The sequence below is a fragment of the Lagenorhynchus albirostris genome, chromosome 5 (assembly GCF_949774975.1).
Source record: "Lagenorhynchus albirostris chromosome 5, mLagAlb1.1, whole genome shotgun sequence".
NCBI classification, from domain to species: Eukaryota; Metazoa; Chordata; class Mammalia; order Artiodactyla; family Delphinidae; genus Lagenorhynchus; species Lagenorhynchus albirostris.
The window spans coordinates 122,881,191-122,906,161 of NC_083099.1; the positions used below are offsets into that span (position 1 = coordinate 122,881,191).

Here is a 24,971-nt window from a genome sequence, read left to right on the forward strand (position 1 = left end):
GGGCCGAGCCGCTCCGCGGCATGTGAGACCCTCCTGGACTGGGGCACAAACCCGTGTGCCCTGCATCGGCAGGCGGACTCTCAACCACTGTGCCACCAGGGAATCCCTGTTGATCTTTTTGAAGAACCAATTTTGATATCATTAATTTTCTCTGTTGTTTTTCTATTCACTGTTTCATTTATCTCTCTTCTAATCTTTATTATTTCCTTAATTCTGCTAGCTTTGAGTTTAGTCAGTTCTTTTTCTTATTCCTTTTGTTGTAAAGCTAGGTTGTTGATTTGACATCTTCCCTGTTTTTTTTTTAATGTAAGCATTTAGAGCTATAAATTTCCCCCTTAGCTCTGCTTTCCCTATGTTTTTGGTATATGTTGTTTTCATTTACATTCATCTCTAAGTATTTTCTAGCTGCCCTTATGATTTCTTTTTTAACTCCTTGGTTTTCAGAATGTGATGTTTAATTTCCACTATTTTGTGAATTTTTGAGGTTTTCTCTGTTACCAATTTCTAACATCATCTTGTTATGGTCATAGAAGGTACTTTCCATGCTGTTTATCTTTTTAAATTTCTTAAGTCTTAATTTGTGGCCTGACATATGGTCTATCTTGAAACATGCCCCATTGCACTTGAAAATGTTTTGCTGTTGTTTTGAGGTAGTGTTCTGTATATGTCTGTTAGATCTAGTTGGTTTATTTTGTTGTTTAAGTCCTCTATTTCCTTACTTATCATCTGTTTGATTATTCCATTATTGAGTAGTGTATTGAAGTCTCCAACTCTTATTTTAAAACTATTGTTCCCTTCATTTCTGTCAGTTTTTGTTTCACATATGATAATATTTCAGTAGTATGTAAATGTTTATAATAGTTACATCTTCTTGCTGTATTGTAAATTTTATTAGTGCATAATGTCATTCTTTTTCTCTTGTAACATTTTTGGACTTAAAGTCTGTTTTGTCTGATATTAATATAGCCATCCCTGCTCTCTTTTGGTTATTATTTGCATTGATAATCTTTTTCCATCCCTTCACTGTCAACCTAGTCTCTGTTTAGTCTTTGAATCTAAAGTGATTCCCTAGAGACAGCTTAAAGTTGGGTAATATGATTTTAGTCATTCTGCCTACTCTGTCATTTCATTGGAGAGTTTGATCCATTTACATTTAAAGTAATTACCAATAAGGAGTTACTTCTATCATTTTTCTATTTGTTTTCTATATGCCTTATAGCTTTTTTTGGTCCTCATTTTCTGCATTGTTGTCTTCTTTTGTGTTTAGTCAATTTCTTTTTGTACCGAGATATTTAAATTCCTTTTGCATTTCCTTTTATGTTTATCCTATAGCTATTTTAGTTTTTGGTTACCATGGGATTTCACTTATTCTAAAATTGTAACAGTCTAATTTGAATTCATACCAGCTTAACTTCAATAATGTACAAACACTCAGTTCCTTTACAGCTCCATCCCCATTCTTTTGATTGTTGATATCACAACTTTACATCTTTATACATTGTGTGCCCAAACGTGAACTGGGATAATTATTTTAAACACATTAGTCTGTTAAATTGTGTAGAAAACAAAATTTGGAGTTACAGAAAAAAGTCACAATAATGCTAGCTATTAGAAAAATATTTCTGAATGTAATAGTCTCTTAATGTCAAAAACAATCAGTGCAGTTACAAACCATTGCTACAGTAGTACTATTTTATAATTGTCCATGTATTTATCTTCATTGAGAACTGTATTTGTTCATATGGTTTTAGTTACTGTCTAGTGTCCTTTCATTTCATCTTGCAGGACTCCCTTGAGTATTTTTTTCAGGGCAAGTCTAGTGGTAACAAACTTCCTCAACTTTTGTTTATCAGGAATGTCTTAATTTCTCCCTCATTTTTGATAGACAGGTTTGCTAGATACAGGAATGTTTTTTTCCTTTCAGTGCTTTAAATAATTTATTCCACTGCCTTTTGTTCTCTAAAGTTTCTGATGAGAAATATGCTGATGATGTTATTGAGGATCCCCTATATGTGATGAGTCACTTCTTTCTTGCTGCTTTGAAGATTCTCTCTTTTTCTTTGTGTTTTGAAAATTTGATTATAATGTGTCTTGGTGTGGCCTTCTTTGAGTTCCTCTGCCATGAAATTCATTGAGCTTCTTGAATGTTAATATTCATGACTGAAATTTTCAGGAGTTATTTCTCCAGTATTCTCTGTCTCTTTCTCTCAATTTTCTTTCTGGAACTCTTACAGTGTGCTATTTGTCCACTTGGTTGTGTCCATGTCCACTGGTCCCTGGGACAGTGGGCTCTGTTTACTTGTCTTCAATCTTTCATTTCTCTCCCTCTAACTCAAGGATTTCCATTGTCTTATCTTTAAATTCATTAATTTTTTTTTCTGCTCTTTCATATCTGCCTGTGAATCCATCTGCTGAATCTTTCATTTCAGTTACTGCAGTTTTAAGCTTCAGAATTATGTTTTGGTTTCTTTTTAGGCTTTCTCTCTTTATTGGTATTTCCATTTTGGTCATACATTGTTTTCTTGACTTTGTCCACATCTTCCTGTAGTTATTTAAGCATGTCTAACACAGTTGTTTCAATGTCTTTGTCTAGTATATCTGCCATGAGGTCTTTTTCAGGGACAATTTCTGCTGATTTCCTTTAAATGGACCATGTTTCCCTGTTTCTTTGCAAGCCTTGTGATTTTATGTTGAAAACCGGACATTTGAATGTAATAATGTGGTAACTCTGGAAATCAGATCCTCCTTCTTCCCCCTGGTTAACTCTTATTGTTATTGGTTATTTTGATTTTTAAAAAATTATTGTTGTAGGTTGGGTCTGTGCCAAGATGTAAACCTAAGGTCTTTTCAGTGTGCCAGTCTTCTAAATCACCAGGGAGTCATTTCAGCCAGAGGAGAAGGGGCAGCAACAAATGTGGGGAATTACAACAACAGTGGCTGCCCACCTCTGTGATCAAAAGCTCCCCACCTCTGTGATCAAAGGCAGCAACCAAAGATCAGAGCAAGATCCCAATATTTGCAAGACAGGGTGCTTTTTTACCCACCCTGGCTCCCACAAGCTGTGTACAAGTTGCTCCAGGAGCACATGTACAGCTACTACTTGGCTGAGGTGGGGATGGTAGCTGCTGACACCTGAAATGACCAAAATTTACCATAATTTACTGTCCATGTCTTCTTCTAGAAGTTTCAGGACTTTAATAGTGTCCAGAATTCCAAACTATCTTCATCAAACAGATTCTTCCAGTACAATTGTTGTCTAGGTGGGGAGACAGATTCCTGGTGCTTCTGACTCCACCTCTTTCCTAGAATCCTCCCTTAACATTTGCATTTCTTAATATTCATTGAAACTTTAACATATAGACATTCTTTCTTTGTGCTTTAAAAGTTAAGATTCAGATTATTTTTTAAAACAATTTTTATGATGGATTCCAGTGGAATTGTTCAGATGAGCATTTTCAGTTTGTAGAAAGTATTCATAAAAAAGTGAATTATGCACATGGATGTTTAACCATGGAATTATCTGCTTCATAATTTAAATTCTCCAAAAAAAAACATATTTTAAAATGCTCCAAGTCAAAAGATCTTAATACCTTTCAAAATAGCTATATAGAAATGTAATATTTGTGTTGAATGCTGAAAATATTATTTACAAATAAAATTTTTGTCACTAGATTTTAGGGATCTGAAAACACCTAAAATATAAATGGCAAGCATTCATATTAATATATTTGAAACACTTAAACAACAAGATATAGAAAGGAACATACACGCTCCCAAATACCTAGAGAAAGTAGAATGTTTCCATATCCTGAAATTCATTGAAAAATAGCAAGCAATTGATTAGAACTAAAGGAGATGTCTGGGTTCACTACAGAGAAAAATATGGCCTCTCTAGGAGAAATTTTGAGTGTTAATATGAGTTAAATAGTATGTAACTTCCTTGAAAATGGAGAAAGAAAAAAGTTTAGAAAAACTAAAAACTCTGAGGAAAAAAACTGCCCAAGTTGCACTTGCTGCATTAGTTCAGAATCTTACTTGCATTGTAAGGGAATTTCTGGACTGTCTGTATGGTTTGGTGTAACAGAGAACATAAATGATACAGCAAGACCAGTTCATTCCTCTTTATTTGGAAATGTGGCTAGGAACCTTTAATGAGATACATAAAATAAACTTTTTAATTTAGTATTTAAAAATACATAAAAATGAAAGAATAAATTGGCCAAAAGGCACAATAGGCAGAAGTGACTGGTAAATGTCGCTTTTCTAAAGTGAAAGGCTTAAGAATCAGAACACTTTTTTTTGTTGTTTTTTTGTTTTTGTTTTTGGTTTTGGTTTTTTTGCTGTACGGGAGCCTCTCACTGCTGTGGCCTCTCCCGTTGCAGAGCACAGGCTCCGGACATGCAGACTCAGCAGCCATGGCTCACGGGCCCAGCCGCTCCATGGCATGTGGGATCTTCCCGGACTGGGGCATGAACCCGCGACCCCTACATCGGCAGGTGGACTCTCAACCACTGTGCCACCAGGGAAGCCCAGAATCAGAACTCTTAGTAATCAGATTGTTTAATCTGATTTGGTCTGAATTCTCATTATTGCATCTTGCTGTAAATATAATGTGCTCCTGTGAACTATAAAGAAAAAAATCACTGAGTTGTATCCAGCTTATAGTGACGAGAATTTATGAAGATCATCAGCATGGATTTACATTGTTCATTCAGATGAGAATCCAGGAATACAGGAATAAGTAAAATATTCTAAGAAAGAGGTTGTGCCCTCTAAAAGCTTAGGTTAAATCTTGAAAAGTATATACAGAATTATCATTTTTATTATAGTTTTTATTTTTATATGTAATTAATGTCTTTGAGAAGAGAGAATACATTTTTCTCATGTTCAGGTTTATGAGGACTTTTTAGATTCCTTGCTTACAAGTGATTTTCTGTACTCTGGTTTTACAGACTGGGATACAAATGTGGGACAATACAAAGCTTTAACTTTAAGATAGAATCCAAGCTTTGCATTTATTGGCTGGCTGATCTTCTGAGCCTCCATTTATTTATCTATATGTAGAGTACACCCAAACTGGTCAAGTCTAAGTATTCAGTGACACACCATCAAATGGGAATTGAATGGTGGATTTTTTGCACAGGCAAAAAGTTTTACTTGGAGAAGTAAAATGTGATTTAATTATTCAGCAACACAAGAAGAGAGTCAATAAATTAATGATAAAGGATAACAACTGTAGATTTAGCAAGTGTCCTTTATTGGATCACTTTTTTCTTTCTTTTTAACATTTTTAGTGGAGTATAATTGCTTTACAATGTTGAGTTAGTTTCTGCTGTATAACAAAGTGAATCAACTATGTGTATACATATATCCCCATATTCCTTCCTTCTTGTGTCTCCCTCCCACCCTCCCTATCCCACCCCTCTAGGTGGGCACAAAGAACTGAGCTGATCTCCCTGTGCTATGCAGCTGCGTCCAACTAGCTATCTATTTTACATTTGGTAGTGTATAAATGTCAATGCTACTCTCTTACTTCGTCCCAGCTTACCCTTTCCCTCCCTGTGTCCTCAAGTCCATAATCTACATCAGCATCTTTATTCCTGCCCTGCCACTAGGTTCTTCAGGACCATATATATTTTTTTTAGATTCCATATATATATGTTAGCATACGGTATTTGTTTTTCTCTTTCTGACTTACTTCACTCTGTATGACACACTCTAGGTCCATCCACGTCTCAACAAATGACCCAATTTCATTCATTTTTTGGCTGAGTAATATTCCACTGTATATACGTGTCACATCTTCTTTATCCATTCATCTGTTGATGGAAACTTAGGTTGATTCCATGTCCTGGCTATTGTAAATAGTGCTGCAATGAACAATGTGGTACATGACTTTTTGAATTGTGGTTTTCTCAGGGTATATGTCCAGTACTAGTATTACTGGGTCATAGGGTAGTCCTATTTTTAATTTTTTAAGGAACGTCCAGACTGTTCTCCATAGTGGCTGTATCAATTTACATTTCCACCAACAGTACAGGAGGGTTCCTTTTTCTCCACACCCTCTTCAGCATTTATTATTGGTAGATTTTTTTTTATGATGGCCATTCTGACCAGTGTGAGTTGATACCTCATTGTAGTATTGATTTGCATCTCTCTAATGATTAGTGATGTTGAGCATCCTTTCGTGTTTGTTGGCAATCTGTATATCTTCTTTGGAGAAATATCTATTTAGGTCTTCTGCCCGTTTTTGGATTGGGTTGTTTGTTTTTTTGGTATTTAGCTGCATGAGCTGCTTGTATATTTTTGGAGATTAATCCTTTGTCAGTTGCTTCATTTGAAAATATTTTCTCCCACTCTGAGTGTTGTCTTTTGTCTTATTTATGGTTTCCTTTACTATGCAAAGGCTTTTAAGTGTCATTAGGTCCCATTTGTTTATTTTTGTTTTTATTTCCATTTCTCTAGGAGGTGGGTCAAAAAGGATCTTGCTGTGATTTACATCATAGAGTGTGCTGCCTATGTTTTCCTCTAAGAGATTTATAGTGTCTGGCCTTACATTTAGGTCTTTAATCCATTTTGAGTTTATTTTTTCTGTATGGTGTTAGGAAGTGTTCTAATTTCATTTTTTTACATTTAGCTGTCCAGTTTTTCCAGCACCATTTATTGAAGAGGTTGTCTTTTCTCCACTGTATATTCTTGCCTCCTTTATCAAAGATAAGGTGACCATATGTGTGTGGGATTATCTCTGGGCTTTCTATCCTGTTCCATTGATCTATATTTCTGTTTTTTGGCCAGTAGCCTACAATCTTGATTACTGTACCTTTGTAGTATAGTCTGAAGTCAGGGAGCCTGATTCTTCAAGCTCCACTTTTCTTTCTCAAGATTGCTTTGGCTATTTGGGGTCTTTTGTGTTTCCATACAAATTGTGAAATTCTTTGTTTTAGTTCTGTGAAAAATGACATTAGTAGTTTGATAGGGATTTCATTCAATCTGTAGATTGCTTTGGGTAGTATAGTCATTTTCAAAATGTTGATTCTTCCAATCCAGGAACATGGTATATCTCTCCATCTGTTTGTATTGTCTTTAATTTATTTTATCAGTGTCATATAGTTTCCTGCATACAAGTCTTTCGTCTCCTTAGGTAGGTTTATTCCTAGGAATGTTATTGTTTTTGTTGCAATGGCAAATGGGAGTGTTTCCTTAATTTCTCTTTCAGATTTTTTGCCATTAATGTACAGGAATGCAAGAGATTTCTGTGCATTAATTTTGTATCTTGCTACTTTACCAAATTCACTGATTAGCTCTAGTGGTTTTCTGGTAGCATCCTTAGGATTCTCTGTGTATAGTACCATGTTATCTGCAAAGAGTGACAGTTATACTTCTTTTCCAATTTGCATTCCTTTGATTTCTTTTTCTTCTCTGGTTGCTGTGGCTAAAACTTCCAAAACTATTTTAATAATAGTGGTGAGAGTGGGCAACCTTGTCTTGTTCCTGATCTTAGAGGAAATGGTTTCAGTTTTTCCCACTGAGAATGATGTTGTCTGTGGATTTGTCATACATGGCCTTAATTATGTTGAGGTAGGTTCCCTCTATGCCTACTTTCTGGAGAGATTTTATCATAAATGGGTGTTGAATTTTGTCAAAAGCTTTTTCTGCATCTATTGAGATTATCATATTATTTTTTATCCTTCATTTTCCTAATATGGTGTTTCACATTGATTGATTTTTGTATATTGAAGAATCCCTGTGCTCCTAGGATAAAGCCCACTTGATCATGGTGTATGATCCTTTTAATGTGCTGTTGGATTCTGTCTGCTAGTATTTTGTTGAGGATTTTTACATCTATGTTCATCAGTGATATTGGCCTGTTGTTTTCTTTTTTTGTGACATCTTTATATGGTTTTGGTATCAGGGTGATACCAAACTCTTCAAAACTCTTCTATATTTTGGAAGAGTTTGAGAAGGATAGGTGTTAGCTCTCCTCTAGAAGTTTGATAGAATTCACTTTTGAAGCCATCTCTTCCTGGACTTCTTGTTGTTAGAAGATTTTTCATCACAGTTTGAATTTCAGTGCTTGTGTTTGGTCTGTTTTATATTTTCTATTTCTTCCTAGTCCAGTTTCAGAAGGTTGTGCTTTTCTAAGAATTCTAAGACAACCATTTTTTCCAGGTTGTCCATTTTATTGGCATATAGTTGCTTGTAGTAATCTATCATGATCTTTTGTATTTCTGCAGTGTCAGTTGTTCCTTCTCCTTTTTCATTTCTAATTCTGTTGATTTGAGTCTTCTCCCTTTTTTTCTTGATGAGTCTGGCTAATGGTTTATCAATTTTGTTTATCTTCTCCAAGACCAGCTTTCAGTTTTATTGATTTTTGCTATCGTTTCCTTCATTTCTTTTTTATTTATTTCTGATCTGAACTTTATGTTTTCTTTCCTTCTGCTAACTTTGGGATTTTTTTGTTCTTCTTTTTCTAATTGCTTTTGGTGTAAGATTAGATTGTTTATTTGAGATGTTTCCTGTTTCTTGAGGTAGGATTGTATTGCTCTAAACTTCCCTCTTAGAACTGCTTTTGCTGCATCCCATAGGTTTTGGGTTGTCGTGTTTTTGTTGTCATTTGTTTCTAAATATTTTTTGATTTCATCGGTGAGCTCTTGGTTTTTCAGTATTGTATTGTTTAGCCTCTACGTGTTTGTATTTTTTACAGTTTTTTTCCTGTAATTGATATCTAGTCTTACAGCATTGTGGTTGGAAAGGATACTTGATACGATTTCAATTTTCTTAAATTTACCACAGATTGATTTGTCACCCAAGATATAATCTATCCTGGAGAATGTTCCATGAGCACTTGAGAAGAAAGTGTATTGTTGTTTTTGGATGGAATGTTCTATAAATATCAATTAAATCCATTTGTCTAATGTGTCATTTAAAACTTGTGTTTTCTTGTTTATTTTCATTTTGGATGATCTGTCCGTTGGTGAAAGTGTGGTGTTAAAGTCCCCTAGTATGACTGTGTTACTGTTGCTTTCCCCTTTTATGGCTGTTAGCATTTGCCTTATGTATTGAGGTGCTCCTATGTTGGGTGCATAAATATTTACAATTGTTATATCTTCTTCTTGGATTGATCCCTTGATCATTATGTAGTGTCTCTTTGTCTCTTGTAACAGTCTTTATTTTAAAGTCTATTTTGTCTGATATGAGAATTGCTACCCCAGCTTTCTTTTGATTTCCATTTACATGGAATATCTTTTTCCATCCTCTCATTTTCAGTCTGTATGTTTCCCTAGGTCTGAAGTGAGTCTCTTGTAGACAGCATATGTACAGGTCTTGTTTTTGTATCCATTCTGCCCCTCTCTTTCTTTTGGTTGGAGCGTTTAATACATTTACGTTTAAGGTAATTATCAATATGTATGTTCCTATTAAAATAAAATAAAAAAGAAGAGAGCAACCAAACCAATAAACAAATCCACCAGTAATAACAAGCTCTAAAAACTAAACTAAGATATACATAAAAATCAGAAACAAATCAGTCACAGACAGCAAACTCCAAGTCTACCGTTGCTCCCAAAGTCCACTGCCTCAATTTTGGGATTATTCATTGTCTATTCAGGTATTCCACAGATGCAGGGTACAGCAAGTTGATTGTGGGATTTAATCTACTGCTCCTGAGGCTGCAAGGAGAAATTTCCATTTCTCTTCTTTGTTTGCACAGCTACTGGTGTTCAGCTTTGGCTTTGGTCTTGCCTCTGCATGTAGGCTGCCCTCAGGCATCTGTTGTCCACCCAGACAGGAGGGGGTAAAGCAGTGGCTGATTAGGGGGCTCTGGCTCACTCAGGCCAGGGGTAGGGAGGGGTACTGAATGCGGCATGAGCCAATGTGGTAGAGGCCAGTGTGGGATTGCAACAGCCTGAGGCATGCTGTGTGTTCTCCTGGGGAAGTTGTCCCTGGATCACAGGACCCTGGCAGGGGTGAGCTGCACAGGCTCCCAGGGGTGTGTGTGTGTGGATAGTGACCAGTGCTTGCACACAGGATTCTTGGTGGCAGTGGCAGCAGCCTTAGCATTTCATGCCCATCTCTGGGGTCTGGGCTGATAGCCGCGGCTTATGTCCATCTCTGAAGCTCCTTCAGATGGTGCTCTGCCTTCTGTGGGCAGACAGGGAAGGAATCCCCTCTCCTCGTGCACCCCAAAACCATGGTCTCTTGACTCTTAGGCAGGTCCAGACTTTTTCCTGGACTGCCTGCAGGCTATATGTGGCGCACTCACCCCCTCAGGCTGTCTTCACATAGGCAACCCCAGTCCTCTCCCTGGGATCTGACCTCTGAAGCCTGAGCCTCAGCTCCCAACACCCACCCACCCCAGCGGCTGAGCAGACAAGCCTCTCAGGCTGGTGAGTGCTGGTCAGCTCTGATCCTCTGTCTAGGAATCTTTCTGCTTTGCCCTCTGCACCCCTGTTGCTACATTCTCCTCTGTGGCTCCAAAGCTTCCCCACCACCACCCCCCGTCTCCACCAGTTAAGGGGCTTCCTAGTGTGTGGAAACATTTCCTCCTTCACAGCTCCCTCTCAGAGGTGCAGGTCCTGTCCCTATTCTTTTGTCTCTGTTTTTTCTTTTTTCTTTTGCCCTACCCAGGGAGTTGGGAGAGTTTCTTGCCTTTTGGGAAGTTGGAGGTCTTCTGCCAGTATTCATAGGTGTTCTGTAGGAGCTGTTCCACATGTAGATGTATTTCTGGGGAGGAAGGTGATCTCCATGTCTTACTCCTCTGCCATACTGAAGGTCCCCCCCGATCAGTTTTTTAAATGATCTTTTGTTTAGCATATTTTTTTAAAAATGTCAATTCAAAAACTCTTTATTGACTTCTCATTCTGCATTTGAAATATCTAGGCTTTGTGAGGATTGGAGATAATATATATGATATGTATGATGTATGTTCTGCTCATAAGATTCTTACAATAAAATCTTCTCACAGTGAAGCATTCAAATACAAAAATAGGGGACATATCAATAACAGAAAAATATTTATAAATATTATTAAGAGGTTAAATAACTAAAATGAGGCTTAGAGTTTTTATAGCCATGGTACAGAGAGGAGTATTTAATCACAAAAGCTTAACTTATGCTCCCTGCCAAAAAAACCCAAAAAAGCTTATAACATAAAAAAGAATGTTGTTCGTATAGACATTTGGAGAAATTAGCATATTTGTGAGTGAAAAATAATATTCTGATTACTTTTAATCATCAAGAGATTTCATGGGTATTTTATAAAAACCTATTGTTTTAGACTATAGAAGAAAATTTTTGGTAATTATATATCTCTCATATTTTACATACTAAGTGGATCTTAAAAAAAATCAATTGAACTCCCCTTAGATGAATAATTTCTATGTGATAATAGATATTATATTTTAAATTTAAAAAGTATGATTAGTTTATGAAAATGATTTTGATGGAACTATTCTGTTTTCAAATCAAGGTTTTTACAAAGAGAGTATATTTCAAGAAGAAGCCATTTAATTTCAAGGGACAACAAGTACTTCTGTGTAAAATCTTTCATTAGTTAAAACTCAATTATTAAATGACCATATTGTTTTTATACATAGTTTATACTCATGTTGAAAAAGAACATAAAGAGAAATATAGTAAAGAAATAATTATGAAGATTCAGAAATGATGAGCTGTGATTTTAAAATAGTGTCATCAATACATTGAATAAAAGCCCCACGCAAACAGCATATAATCATGTGGTTAATTTTTCTTTCTCCTGTTCATCAATGTATATATTCATATGAATTTTTTATTATAAAAATATATCCACAAATGTTATTTATATTATAATATATATACAAGTTCTATATTATGATCCATAAAAGTCTCCAAGGTACTTTTAAAAAGGTGAGATCATATTCTTTTGCAACTAATGGAATCTTGAAACATAGTGTAATTTGTACAAAAATAAAAATTTATATTTTCAAAAATAAATGAAAATACAATTGAACTGAGATGATTATTTACATAAACCGCTTAAGAAAACTTAAAGACACTTTTCATTAATAATGAAGCTATCCCTGAATTCATTCTTATGTATGTAAAGAATAACTGGAGTCAAAGTACTAAAAAATTCTACATTAGGGATAAAAAGGTAAAAAATTACTTTTATTTTTTTTCAAGCCTATTGCAAACTTCTGCAGAAAGGAGTCAGAATTCTCTCCCTCAAAAAGAAAGCTTTTTTTGTCTTGTTTTAATTGTTTAGAGAACAAAAGCTGAATCTCAGGTGAGAAACTTCAGGGATTTCATTATGTTTTCAGATTTATCTAAGGAGATTAACAACAAGTGTAATTTCGAATGATCAGTTCTATCCTAGCCAAGCTTTGTGTTTTCCCATAGCTATCTGACATGTTTCACAGTTCTTGACAACCTGAACAGTTCCATTTTGGGTGGATGATACAACAGTTCTACATCAAGGGAGTCCTTATCTCCCTACATTGATTGACAGGAAAAATGCATGGAGACATCTGGGGTTTAGGAGAGTTAAGAAAACATGGCTAAATTTAATCTCACTTTAGACCTTTGCTCAGCATAATTAGTTTGTAAATATGTAATTTATTTTGCTCCAAGCGTTGTAAATATTCTGTAGCCTCTGCTTCTCTTGACAGCCAAAGGGAGGAATTTATAATTCATTATCTGAACAAACTAAACTTATTTTGTTCAACTTCTTTTAATAAAGTTTGATTCCCTTCTTAAAGAGAGAATACAACTTCAGATTTTTCTCTCTAGTAATATCAGTTCCATACTTGTAAAAATAATATTTAAAAAGTTCCTATTTCCCTTTCATTTGCCGGTTAAAATGTCATTGTTTTTATGCATTTCAGTATTTTGCTGTACTTTTTACATTTATAGCCAGGTGACAAAATAGCCATTTATGAAACTCAGTTATATTTAAATCAAGCAGAAACATTATATTAGTGAGGGAAATTAGCTTTTTTATAGAACCTGTCCCTGTTGCCATGTCAAAGAAAAATTCATGATTGTTTATAATTTTCAGAATTGCAGTATGGTTTCCAAATCATGCTGACTGAATATAACTATGAAAGACCTTAATGTATGCCGTTTGTCCTTAAAGAACTTTTAATGGTTTGTAATCTACTACTACTTTCACCTAATTTTTGAGTTTGAATTTCTAATAAATTGTAGAGAAAGAACCCATTCCCACACCTTAGTTTGTGGTTCTGTTGTTCTATTGTATGGACACACTTGGGGAAAGAACGTCTTTCATTAACTAACTTCATAATTTGAGGTACTCTATTATAGAGTACACAGCATTTGAATTTCAAGTGGTGGTTTGCTTTCAAGTCCTACCATGTGTATTCAGAAACCCTATGTTTGGTAATATGCCAGTAAATTATGGATGATTTCATGTATACATCCTCTCATTAAAGAAAGACAAGCCAAATTACAGATGTAGGCTTTGCCTCCCCTGAATCTTTTCTTTTCCCTCTCTTTAAATTAGTCCCAATTTATGGAGTTGTTTCTATTTCACACAGTAATCTTTATGTTCACACAATGTTAATAAGCCTCATAACAAGGGTTATTGTACCAAAACCTTTAGAGTCAGAACTCAAAAACAGACTGATTTCTTGTATATCATTTTGTAAAACTGGCATTAATAGGCTTATTTCCACACCTCTCCCCTATAATTTGGAAGGTCCTCTATAAGGCCTCCCTCATCCACTTTACATTTAAGTGTTTTAGCCCAATGTTGTAATAACAGCTCCGTCATCATTTTGCCCTCTTTTCTCCTCTCCTCGGCAAACTGCCCTGCTGTGAAACTCAGTCAGTAAAGAGGAGAGTCTTGACACAGAACAGAAAAATAAGAGGAAACATGGGGAAAATCAGCTCTGACTTGATCAGAACGCAATTAAAGAAATAGGTTTCCCCTTGGCAGAGGTAGAGGGACACCCAAAACTCACAATCCCTATGAAATGTTAGAGAAAGAGGAATGCTGGCAACCCAAGCCAGAACGAGGTTTGTCTAGAATCACTCAGATAATGCAAGTAAAATATGGAGTTGCTTTGCTTTGTGTTGTGTGTGTGTGTGTTGTTTTAATTGTTTAATCCAAGTAATTTCCTCAATTTTCCCTGATTTGATCTGCTCTGATACTTTGATAGCTCTATTGTTATGCATTTTTAACCTAAAAAAATGAACAGTCTGATCTCCACACTTCTGATGAAATGAAGAATTTTATTTACAGTTAAAATTGTGTGCTTTAAATTCTGTTGCTTTTCTTGTTTGATTACATAAAGACAAACAATTGAATCTAAGCATTACTAGTTCCACACAGCTGAGTTACAGTCTATCTCATAATATTAAAATGATGGTAACAGCTGCATCTTTACATCATAGAATATGGAGAGGCATGTCACATACCAAAGTTATCTGTAGCAGTAAAAGCATCTATGGCAAACTCTCATATATTCTTGTAGAGACTCTCTGTATAGATTATCTGTGTAAATGTTAAGATTTATAAATATCACTAAGACTATTTTGCCTGTAAACATAAAATATTTTTCCATTAAACAGAAAGTTAAAGATGAATAAATTTTAGATGATCCATTATTCTGTATTATTTCACAGTCTGTAGATAATATCCCCACTTGCATAAATAATTGATATACAGGGGTGATTATTTCATGAATCACAATTTTTTATCTATACCTTCTTTAAACTTATTTTTATACTTTGTTTCTATTACATTTAATAAAAGTGTCTTTTTAGAAGTTGAGAGACCACCTCAGTCCTAAGACCTGGTTGAATCTCAGTCAGTGGTGGAATCTGGCCCAGAGCCACACGACTTCTTTCATGAGTCTAAAGTCTGCATCACTAAATGTCTTATTACAAAGGTTATTGCAGTCTGGTTACTTCCTGCTAGAGTCTCTCATATGTCCATGCTACATCAAGTCATTCTTCATTAGGGTAAAGAAGAGGATAATCAGATACAAACTACTCCATGACAGTATTGATTGTCCAATGGCCCAAGCATTTTTGTTACAAGCCCTGAAGAATAAACACACTTTTATAAGGCATTAATTTCTGCAGCTCTAGCTCACTTTGGCTTTAAATTTGCTATATTTATTAACTGATTAAATGATAAAATATGATGAATTTTTAACTCTTGAATTCCTTCATATGCTGACCTTGAGTGGAAACTTTCTCTCATAAGGTCAATAGGATTCCAACTTCTTAGCATTTTAGCTGCCTAACTCTTAGTTTGATTCCCTCTCTCTTTCCATAATCTTCATGACCAGTGTCATCTGTCCACTAACGGTCTCTCCATTGTAGTCGTCTTCTTTTTCTTGGGCTGATATTATGTATTTCACTGACTCCAGGACAACTGGGTTTGGATTTCCTGAAAAAGCTCCCAGGTTGTTAGCTTGTCAGAAATAATTGAATTCAAGTCTTAATTTTCTGATTTACCTTGCAGCTTCTAATCAGTTGTATTTCCCTGCCAATCCAGTTTTCCCCAGTTGGCCTCCTTAGCTTTGACACCATGTGTTTTCATCTGAGGCTTGACAAGGCCATGCACTCTCAAAAGCAAGTTCAGTTTTCTTACAAGGTAGAGAAACTGAGAAATGCAAACATAAATTTCACTAATTGGAAATGTATCCTTTCTAATGATTTTGAAACATCTGTACTGGATTAAATAAGGTCTGGTTGATATCTGAACCGTATTTTGGCCATTAATATTTATCTGGTATACATGATAATATTAGGGAAAAGAAAGGAGCACAAGGAAGTATCAAAACAAATTCATTAAGTATATTCATTCAACATAAAATGAAAAATGTTATTTAGTGAATATATATTAATTATCAGAAACATGTTAATAAATTCTATTGGAATTTTATTGACTGTGTATCATCTTCAGTCATTGTTCATGTTAATCAATAGTCCTACAAATGTGATCCTGGTTACTTATGGTTTAATCTTTTATTTTATGATTGATTATGTCTTCTGTTATGAATTGATCATCTGACTTTAAGTTATTTTGTAAGCCAGACATAACTTCCTTTTGATTGTTCATCAAGGCATTGCCATTTCCACTAGTTAATTTTTGCCCTTTTTAGCAAAAACAGTAAGGATAGAAGCAACTATGGAATTTTTTTAGCTCCACCATAGGAATTTGTAAAGATGCAAAATTTTGAAATCTGCAATTGTATTTAAAACTTTCTCGCAAATTAAAGGGGCTGACACTCCCAAGAGATGTTTATAATAAACTTTTATATCCCTGTACTTTTTCAGATTCTTTCTTCTCCTTTGTGTCATGTTGAATCCAGGCTTGGTATGGTATATAATTGAGAAGAAATTCAGAAAGAAAATACAAGAGATGACAAGCTCCAAGCTAGTGTTAAAAATAATTTGATTTGATTTGAGATTATTGAACAAATGATCCACTATTATAGTAGTCAACTTAGTGACACATCTTTGATGTGACTCAAACACCTTATACTGGAGGCCAGACTTCTAGATATTGAATTCTATATCTCCATTAACTTCTGTAGAAATCATCTGTTTTGAGTAGGCAAAGTATTTGAGAATGCATTCTGTAAAGATGCTTTATTTAAATCCTTTTTCAAAAATTGAATATTAAAAAGATGAAAGAAAATATTTTACTTTCTACTTTGTGAGTTGTAAGTATCACAAAAGGAGCTACTAATTTTCATCTTTGAAAGTTACTGCATGTGGGTAGAAAGCTGAAATAGAGATGAAGAAGAGGATTGTTCACAAATCATTCTCTTCTTCTGTGTATTTCTTATTTTTTTCAAGTATTTCATGGAAAGATTTACAGTGATATTGTTCACTCAGCTTTGTAATAGTTTGATTTGTTTTACTTATTAAAATGCATTAATCATAGGCCTATTTTTTTTTCTTTTAGCAATTGTTGTTTTGAGCAACCTGGAACCAAATACAACTTATGAAATCAGAGTTGCAGCTGTAAATGGAAAAGGACAAGGAGACTACAGTAAAATAGAAATTTTCCAAACATTACCAGTTCGTAAGTAATCTTCTCTGTTTTGCTCTTTGTTGCTATGCTCTTCACTTGCAAATTTAAGTGGAATTTTAAAATGCAGGGAGACATTTCAACACTTTGAGGAAGTGAATTATGTCCTTGTTGAAGTGGTTTCTGGAGATGGTGGCATCTCAGATTTATAAAAAGTAACATTGTGCTGGAGCAAAGGAAAAAGAAAAGTGCACTGCAATATATACAGTAAAATTGCTCTCAGGAAATTGTCCAGTCAGGAAGGTGTCCTACTTATTCAGTCTGATTAATTAAATTGTAGTGCTCAGACTATATTCTGTGAGAGAGTAGAAAAGTATCTATGTAACATGTGTAATGTTCTAGTCTTTTGCTGAAGCATGACCATTGCCTTTATTCCATGAATTACATAGACCCTAAGTGTGAGAAAAAGGTACTAGTAAATTAATCCATTGCAGTGGTGACTGCAGAAGAATAACTATTGCAGCCTCCTTCTTGTTACTATCCTCTTTTGGAGTGAAGTCAACTGCATTTACATGAAGTTAGACAGACTTAAAACAGTATAGATTTCCTTTATGTTGAATAAATTGTTTAAAAATGTGAGAAAACTTGAGTGTGACTAAACAAACACCATTATATAATCTATACATAACCCTGTCTATCATATACTTATATTAGGGCAGGCAAATTGACAGCAATAATTATCTTATCCTAATTTGTGACCAGTACTTTTCTGTTGGTTATCGTAAAATGTCAGATGTGTTCTCTTGTCTCCGTTCCTGATGCCAGTGTCTTTTTCAGTTCCTCTTTATTATTATCACCAGGATGACTGCAAGTACATCTTGACTTATAATCCTACTTTCAGACTAAAATGATTCTAGAACAACTTTGCCTTATTTAAATAGAGACCTATCCCTTCTCTGCTTGTAGTCCTCAGCAGCACCACCCTTCATAGTTTTTCTCATATTCTCTTATTGAATTATTTTAAGGCATTATTATACTGTTTTGTGGAGTAGTTTTAATTAATTTATGGAAAATATATTATGTTGCATGTAAATCATGTCATAATACCTTCACACTAATTTAATTAACTTTAATGAACAATCACTGTATAATTTCTCCATTTACCTTACTTCTATATGGTTGTACTATATATACAAGGCTATTTTACTATTTACTTGCATGCCAGCACTCTCAATTGTCGTATTTCTTTAATGATTTGCCTTTTCTCAAATAAAATACTCACTTGCTTAAGTTTATCAACACTGTATTGGAAATAAAGGTAATCTGCTGAGAAAAACCCCAGATTCTCTAGTTTGGGAGGCATGCCGTCCTCTTCACTATATTCTGTTTAGTTTGTCTGTCTTGGCATTCCTCTGAGTAGGTCAGGTACTACAGTTTTCTGGAACCTTGCAAATAAGATCATGTCCACTAAAAGTTTCTTAGTGTTACCTTATCATATCCATATCCATATCCATAGGGAATTGGAGGAAACAGAGGCAAAGGATGCCAGTGCGTGCCCAAGGACATCACATACGTGACACAGGACAGAGAATTCCCATTCCAAGTTGCCAAGCAGTGATGGCACCCTTCATATAGAAAATTCTTCCACTTCAGTAGATCCCTGTTCATATTAAGAATATTACAAATATCTTTATTATAAGACCATCTCCATATGAATAATAACACTAAAAGGAAGTATTTTCATGAAACTAGAATTAAAAAAAAAAGAAAAAAAGACAGATTTGAAACCCGCCTATGGATTGGATACTACAAAATTTCTTTATTAAAATCTGCATCTAGCTAAAATCTGTTTATTAAAGCAGGTAACTAATTGCTAAGCTATTGTAGTTCCTGGTAGGTATATATTTTATATAGTTTGATGACAATATGTTTATATTCATAAATGTTTACAAAATGTTTACAAACTACTTACATTAGAAAAAAGATAGTAAACTATTAATATAAGAAATAAAATTGTACACTTGTGTAATGTAATGAGTTCTATTCTCAGAGCATTTGCAATATAAACATTATGTTTAGTTCTGAGTTTTCACAATTTTGGCATGATACTTCCAGATTTATGAATGTTTCTATTTCTTGGATGGGTAAAAAGAGGATAGAGTTTATATCACAATAAAGGGCAAATAGAAAGTGATAAACCCAGGATAACATCATACATTTTGATTACATGACAGTGTTTTTTTAATTAAAATTCAGTTGCTCTACATATATGAGGTCTGTGCAAATATCAAGAATATTGTATTACATATGTAGGTGAACCAAGTCCTCCGTCGATACATGGACAGCCAAGCAGTGGGAAGAGCTTTAAACTCAGTATCACCAAACAAGATGATGGAGGGGCCCCTATTTTGGAATACATCGTGAAATATAGAAGTGTAAGTTCTCTGTTTATTATCACTTTGCATAGTGTTTTCAAGTTGCATTAAATTTGCATTGAATTCATAGATATATCAGAAATGAATGCATATTAGGTAACAACAATGACAAAGTGTTTTCATAGGAATTCAAATGCTAATTTTCCATTGCTGAAATTCATCATTATATGTTGTAGAATGTTTGCTTGTTTGTTTGTTTTTTGTAAAATCTAAGCATAGATAATCAAAATAATGCTATGGTTTTCATCTTGTGATTTCTAAACTTAGCAACATTTCAGCAATGAGATATCACTTTCCCTGTTTTCTGACAAGGTTAGCAGGATATTTCACCTTCCACTATGCTTGATTTTGGTAACTTCAAGCTAAGCTATCTTCTCAACTTTAGTTACTGTAGGTAGGATGAACAAATCACATCTCAAATTTACTTTATTATTCATTTTCATGAATTATTAAATTATTATTAAATCAAAATACATTTATTATTTAATATGGATTTTACAAAATAAATCACCTTAATCAACATTTTAAAAAGAATGGCCACATTTAACTTGAGAAAGAGGGAATAGATTTCTTCAAGTTTAATTAGCACTAATATGGGATTTTGGACAGCTCAAAGCTGCCTTGGGACTTGTCTTCTATGCAGGGGATGAAGGATGTCCTCTAGTTGCCTAGTGATGAAGAAAGTCACCTGATAGATTTTGCCTTCATCTGAAAATGACTTCAAAGTCCACTAGAAGTGATTTCTGTTAACAACTTTGCCATAAGAACCATTGAGTATTTGTGTCTACTATGGAATATGTTAAAAGTGAAAGACAATTTTAATTAAACTTTGTAAAGTTTATTTACTAATGATTATGATTATCTCCATAATACTGTGTCAATTCTATTTATTTTAATTTTTTTCCTTTTCCATCCTTTCAAAATTCACTTTAATACATTTAATAAATTCCCTTAAATTTGTTTCCATGACAAAATTATGTGCAGCTATCATTTTTAATTCACATACATCTTTTTGTATTCCAACACCTACTCATTTCTTGCAATTTTTGAAATGTAACACCGAATTTTAAAATTTTTCTGGCTTCCAGTTTGCATGATTACTTTTTTGTGTTTGTTTGTTTTATAGTGTCAATGTAATGGTGGCCTCACAAAACAGATTGAAAAATATTCCTTATATTTTTTCTCCACATCAGGCAAACCTTGGAAATTTAGGGATCATTTTATTTTTAATTTATTTTTTTTACCTTCTGTTTTACTAATGTTTATGATTAGGCGCATAATGTCTCAATTTCATGTTTATATTTACTGAACACTTATTAATACTTTCCAAGTTTATTATATTTTAGAAAATAGTGTAATTGCTCCTTAATAGTACATAGATGAATTTTAACTATTTTTCCCCAAATCCACAATTTTCTAAATTATAATGTTGTTGCTTTTAAATTCAAACATCTAAATATTTTCATTTTTTAAAATAATTTTTATTGGAGTATGGTTGCTTTACAATGTTGTGTTAGCCTTTACTGCACAATAAAATGAATCAGCCATACACATACAGATATCCCCTCCCTTTTGGACTTCTCTTCCATTTAGGTTACCACAGTGCATTAGGTAGAGTTCCCTGTGCTGTACAGTATGTTTCCATCAGTTGTCTATTTTATACGTAGTATCCAAACATCTCAATTCTGAGGGATAGTAAAAAGGAGTCTAATTTTGAGTAGCACACGTCAACAATTAATTTTAGACACCAGTTCAGTCTTTTACATTTCCAACTGATATCCCCTTCCCAGGACCCCTCTTTGTTGCAGGTTTCAATCTGGGGATGATGAACAGCTGTGTGTGTTTTATGGCTAATCTGCTATGGAGGCTTCATGCCTCCCTTCCAAAACAACTCTGAAAGGATCACTCGTCTCTCTATGAATCTGATGGTGTTTCAGTAGTCAAGCCAGGTTTCTTGGCCATTCTTATTTGACCATCTGGAAACTCTTTGGAAGGGAAAGAGTCTCTCTGCAAGGGTCACACACTTAAATCAAATTAGTGTGAATTAAACTGGGAGAAAACAACTTGAATGCAGATTGTGGCCTATAGTTGCACCCAGAAAAATGTATGGTACTAAATCCAGCTGAATGGTAAGAATTTGTAGGTAACCTCAATAAAATCCCATGGTGAACCCTGAGATTCAATGACCAGTTGTAAAAATATGCTTAATATACTCTCTATATGTATAATTTCTACCTAAAACTAAAAGCTGTGCTTGTCTTGGCCTTTTGAAGAGTTGATATTGGAAATAACACAAATGTTATATTGAGTTTAACCAGAATCACTCATTTCAATTGATGATGGCATATATTTATTCTTTCAAATTGTATCTTTTCTTCATCTATTAGTGAGTTTTATTAATACAGCCTGCATACGTAGGAATGCTGTGACTTTGTTCAGCTATACAGGCAGGTGTCCAAATTGTTTTTCCTGATGTTCTTTCATCCTTAGCATGTTGGCTTTTGTCTTCATACAGATTATCTTGTGTTCCTAAGATGTTGCCCTCACATCTACCTTTAGAACGTGAAGAGAGCAAAAAGAACAAAAGGAGCAATAGGCTGTTTAAGCTTAATTTGTCTGTTTTTCCAGCAATACCATACACATTTTTCAAAAACTCCACCAAGCAGAATGAGAATTATGTCTCATTAGATAGAATATGTCTCATGACCACCACTAAAATAAAGGTGTTATAGTTGGGAGTTGGGTCAGCTAAACAATGGAGTCTTCAACATACCGTTAAAGTAATTACCTTTATCATTATAAAGGCTGTCTTAGTCTGCTAGGGCTGCCATAACAAAATGCCACAGACCAAGTGGCTTTAACAACACAAATGTGTTTTCTCACAGTTCTGGAGTCTGGAAGACCAAGATCAAAGTTTCATCAGGTTTAGTTTTTCCCAAGGCCTCTCTCCTTGGCTTGTGGATGGCTACCTTCTTGCTGTGTCCTCACATGGCCTTTTGTCTGTGCACACACATCTCTGGTATTTCTTCCTCGTCTTATGAAAATACAAGTCCTGTTGGATTAGGGCTCCATCCTAAGGACCTCATGTAACCATAATTACCTCTTTAAAGGCTACATCTCCTAATAGAATCACATTGGAGATTAGAACTTTAACATATGAATTTGTGAGGGTGTACACAATTTAGTCCATAACAGTGCATCTGTCATGAATCCTATGTATCTAAAAAGGCACATTATTGGCACTTTGGGTGGCATAACAGTGGTCCATCCAGAACCACCCATTACAGTATGTTTAGCTTCTCCCACCGCCACTCACTCCATTGCAAATAGTGGTCCCAGTCATTGTTGAAACGAAAATGTTCACTGGAGTATCACTACATCTGTTTAGAGCCAATTAGATTCATGAAATGGAAATAGACATTCAAGGGGAAATATATGTATATATTTGAAAACATAAATTGCTGTTTAAAATGCTGACCAAGTTTACTTTGGTTTCCTTAATGTGTATTAGAATTAGTCTTCTAAGAGAAGTTATGTGTGAAACATACAAGGACACAGATAGTAAAGTGTTACAGATAAGTAAAGTGTTAACTATAAGATTAGAAAATTTTGAGTGATTCAAATTTAGATAGGTCATCAATATATTTTACCTTTACATGTAGCTAATGTGACTCCGCCTCAGATTAAAACTTGAAAAAGAAAAAGTTTTGTTTTCAGTAAATCTCTAGCTTCCATTATTTTGCCTTTCTTCCCCCCACCCTGCCCCCAACCAGCCTAATGTTAGCAATACCCTGCTTTTGCCTATTTACTCAATATCTGTGTTTACTCTACCAATAAAAGAAAGTTTTAGTTTCTCCCCAATTCCATCTTATTTCTGTCTTGCCAACCCTCTCCTCTTAATTTCCAAGAGCCAGCTTTATCTAACTACAAAAATTACTAGTGAATCTCATTTTAAATATCGTAATGAAAATGATGGGTTGCATAATTCAAACATAGCTATAATTGATGGATAATCAATTACTGGGTTACTGCTCTAAAGCTTATTAGCATTTTAGCAGGGAACACTGTTTTATTAGTAGAACTTTGGGCTTCTACGGTAAGATTTGTAAAAGTAATTCCTCATATCCTTTGTATTTCAAGGAAGGTATTGCTAACTCTTGGAAGAAAAAAAAAGAAAAAATATATAATCATACATAAAGTGATTTTTTTCCCATTTTTTAATGGACAAACTGAACCTTACAGAATTGGGGTGACTTGGTCACCTGTGGGGATGGGGAACAAAACATGAGACTTTATAGCAGAAATGCTTTTGCAGCAGTAAGGGCTGAATTGAAATTTGCCTGTGGAGATTGTATTGACTCCTCATTCACTGTCCCATCTTAATCGTCTAGGACCTGTGCCTCCAAATACAACCATTCTGATCCAGTTCATCTTTACCATATCATTTAGTGGTATGCCTTGTACTCCAATACACTAAAATCATCTCCATATTCCTATGTTTTTCTTTCTCTCCCTTTATCACCTCCTCCATCCTGCAAATATCATGCTCTGCAGGCCCAATTTGCAGATTCCAAGATTCAGTATAAAGTTATATTTATGTGGTCAAACAACAGCCCATCTTGGGGAGGAATAATTTTCTCCACATTTTCTTTCTAAACAGGTTACTTCTTCACATTAAAAACTTTCATGTTCAAGATTCAGTTGCTAAATGTTTATAGCTGCATTTACCTTGATATTTGTAATTGAAATAATAACTATTTCAAAAATAACTTATTACCATTCTTTGTATGATTCCGAGCTACTTCATCTATTAGTTCCTCAAACTGCATGAATTCCACAGTGGAGTAAAGTGCAGCTGAACAACTTAAAATTTTATTTAGCTATATGCAATGCATTTTTTAGTTGGATAACCTCTATGGAAATAAAATAGGTACATTTGGAAAGTAAGGAACACTCTTATGAGTTTTAGTTGATTGCTTCTTTGACCCTACCTTTCAACTCCCCTGTGCACAGGACTATACATTTTATAAGCTAGGAAACAAAATTGAGATAATATATTCCTTATGTGAGTGTTGATTTATAGCAGACATTGAATCTGAATATTTAAACCTGCATTCCACTGGAAAAGGAAGACTAATCATATTGTAATATAGAGAATGTTTAACTTCCTATAGATTATGAATCAGGAAACACATTATTCTGTTATCTTGTAGTAGATAGAGCACACAACTTTGTTCAGTGGCCTATTAAGAAGACAGAATCTATTAGAACAGAACTAGAGTAATAAAAGCAGAATTAGATGCCTCCATGGACCCATTGTGAAAATTAACATCTCTAATAAGTCAAGATTAAACAATGTATTTGGATAATAAAGATAAACATTAATCTCATAACATGTATAGAAAAAATTAAAGGAGTTATTCTATGTACAGAATATTTTTACTTACTTCATATTGTAATGTCAAAAGAACTCTGTATAATTTAATAAATAGTTTTGTACATGCTTCCATTAGTTTTTCACTGTTTTCTCTCAAATTTGATGATAG

General features: G+C 34.4%; 1 protein-coding gene across 1 annotated transcript in view; it reads left to right on the top strand.

Moving 5' to 3' along the window:
- NCAM2 (neural cell adhesion molecule 2) overlaps positions 1-24,971 on the top strand; it is a 204,139-nt gene that overhangs the window by 136,052 nt on the left and 43,116 nt on the right. Inside the window, exons 11-12 of the mRNA XM_060149407.1 lie at positions 16,925-17,044; positions 19,304-19,425. Coding sequence (XP_060005390.1) covers positions 16,925-17,044; positions 19,304-19,425 — 242 coding nt within the window. The remainder of the gene's footprint in view (positions 1-16,924; positions 17,045-19,303; positions 19,426-24,971) is intronic.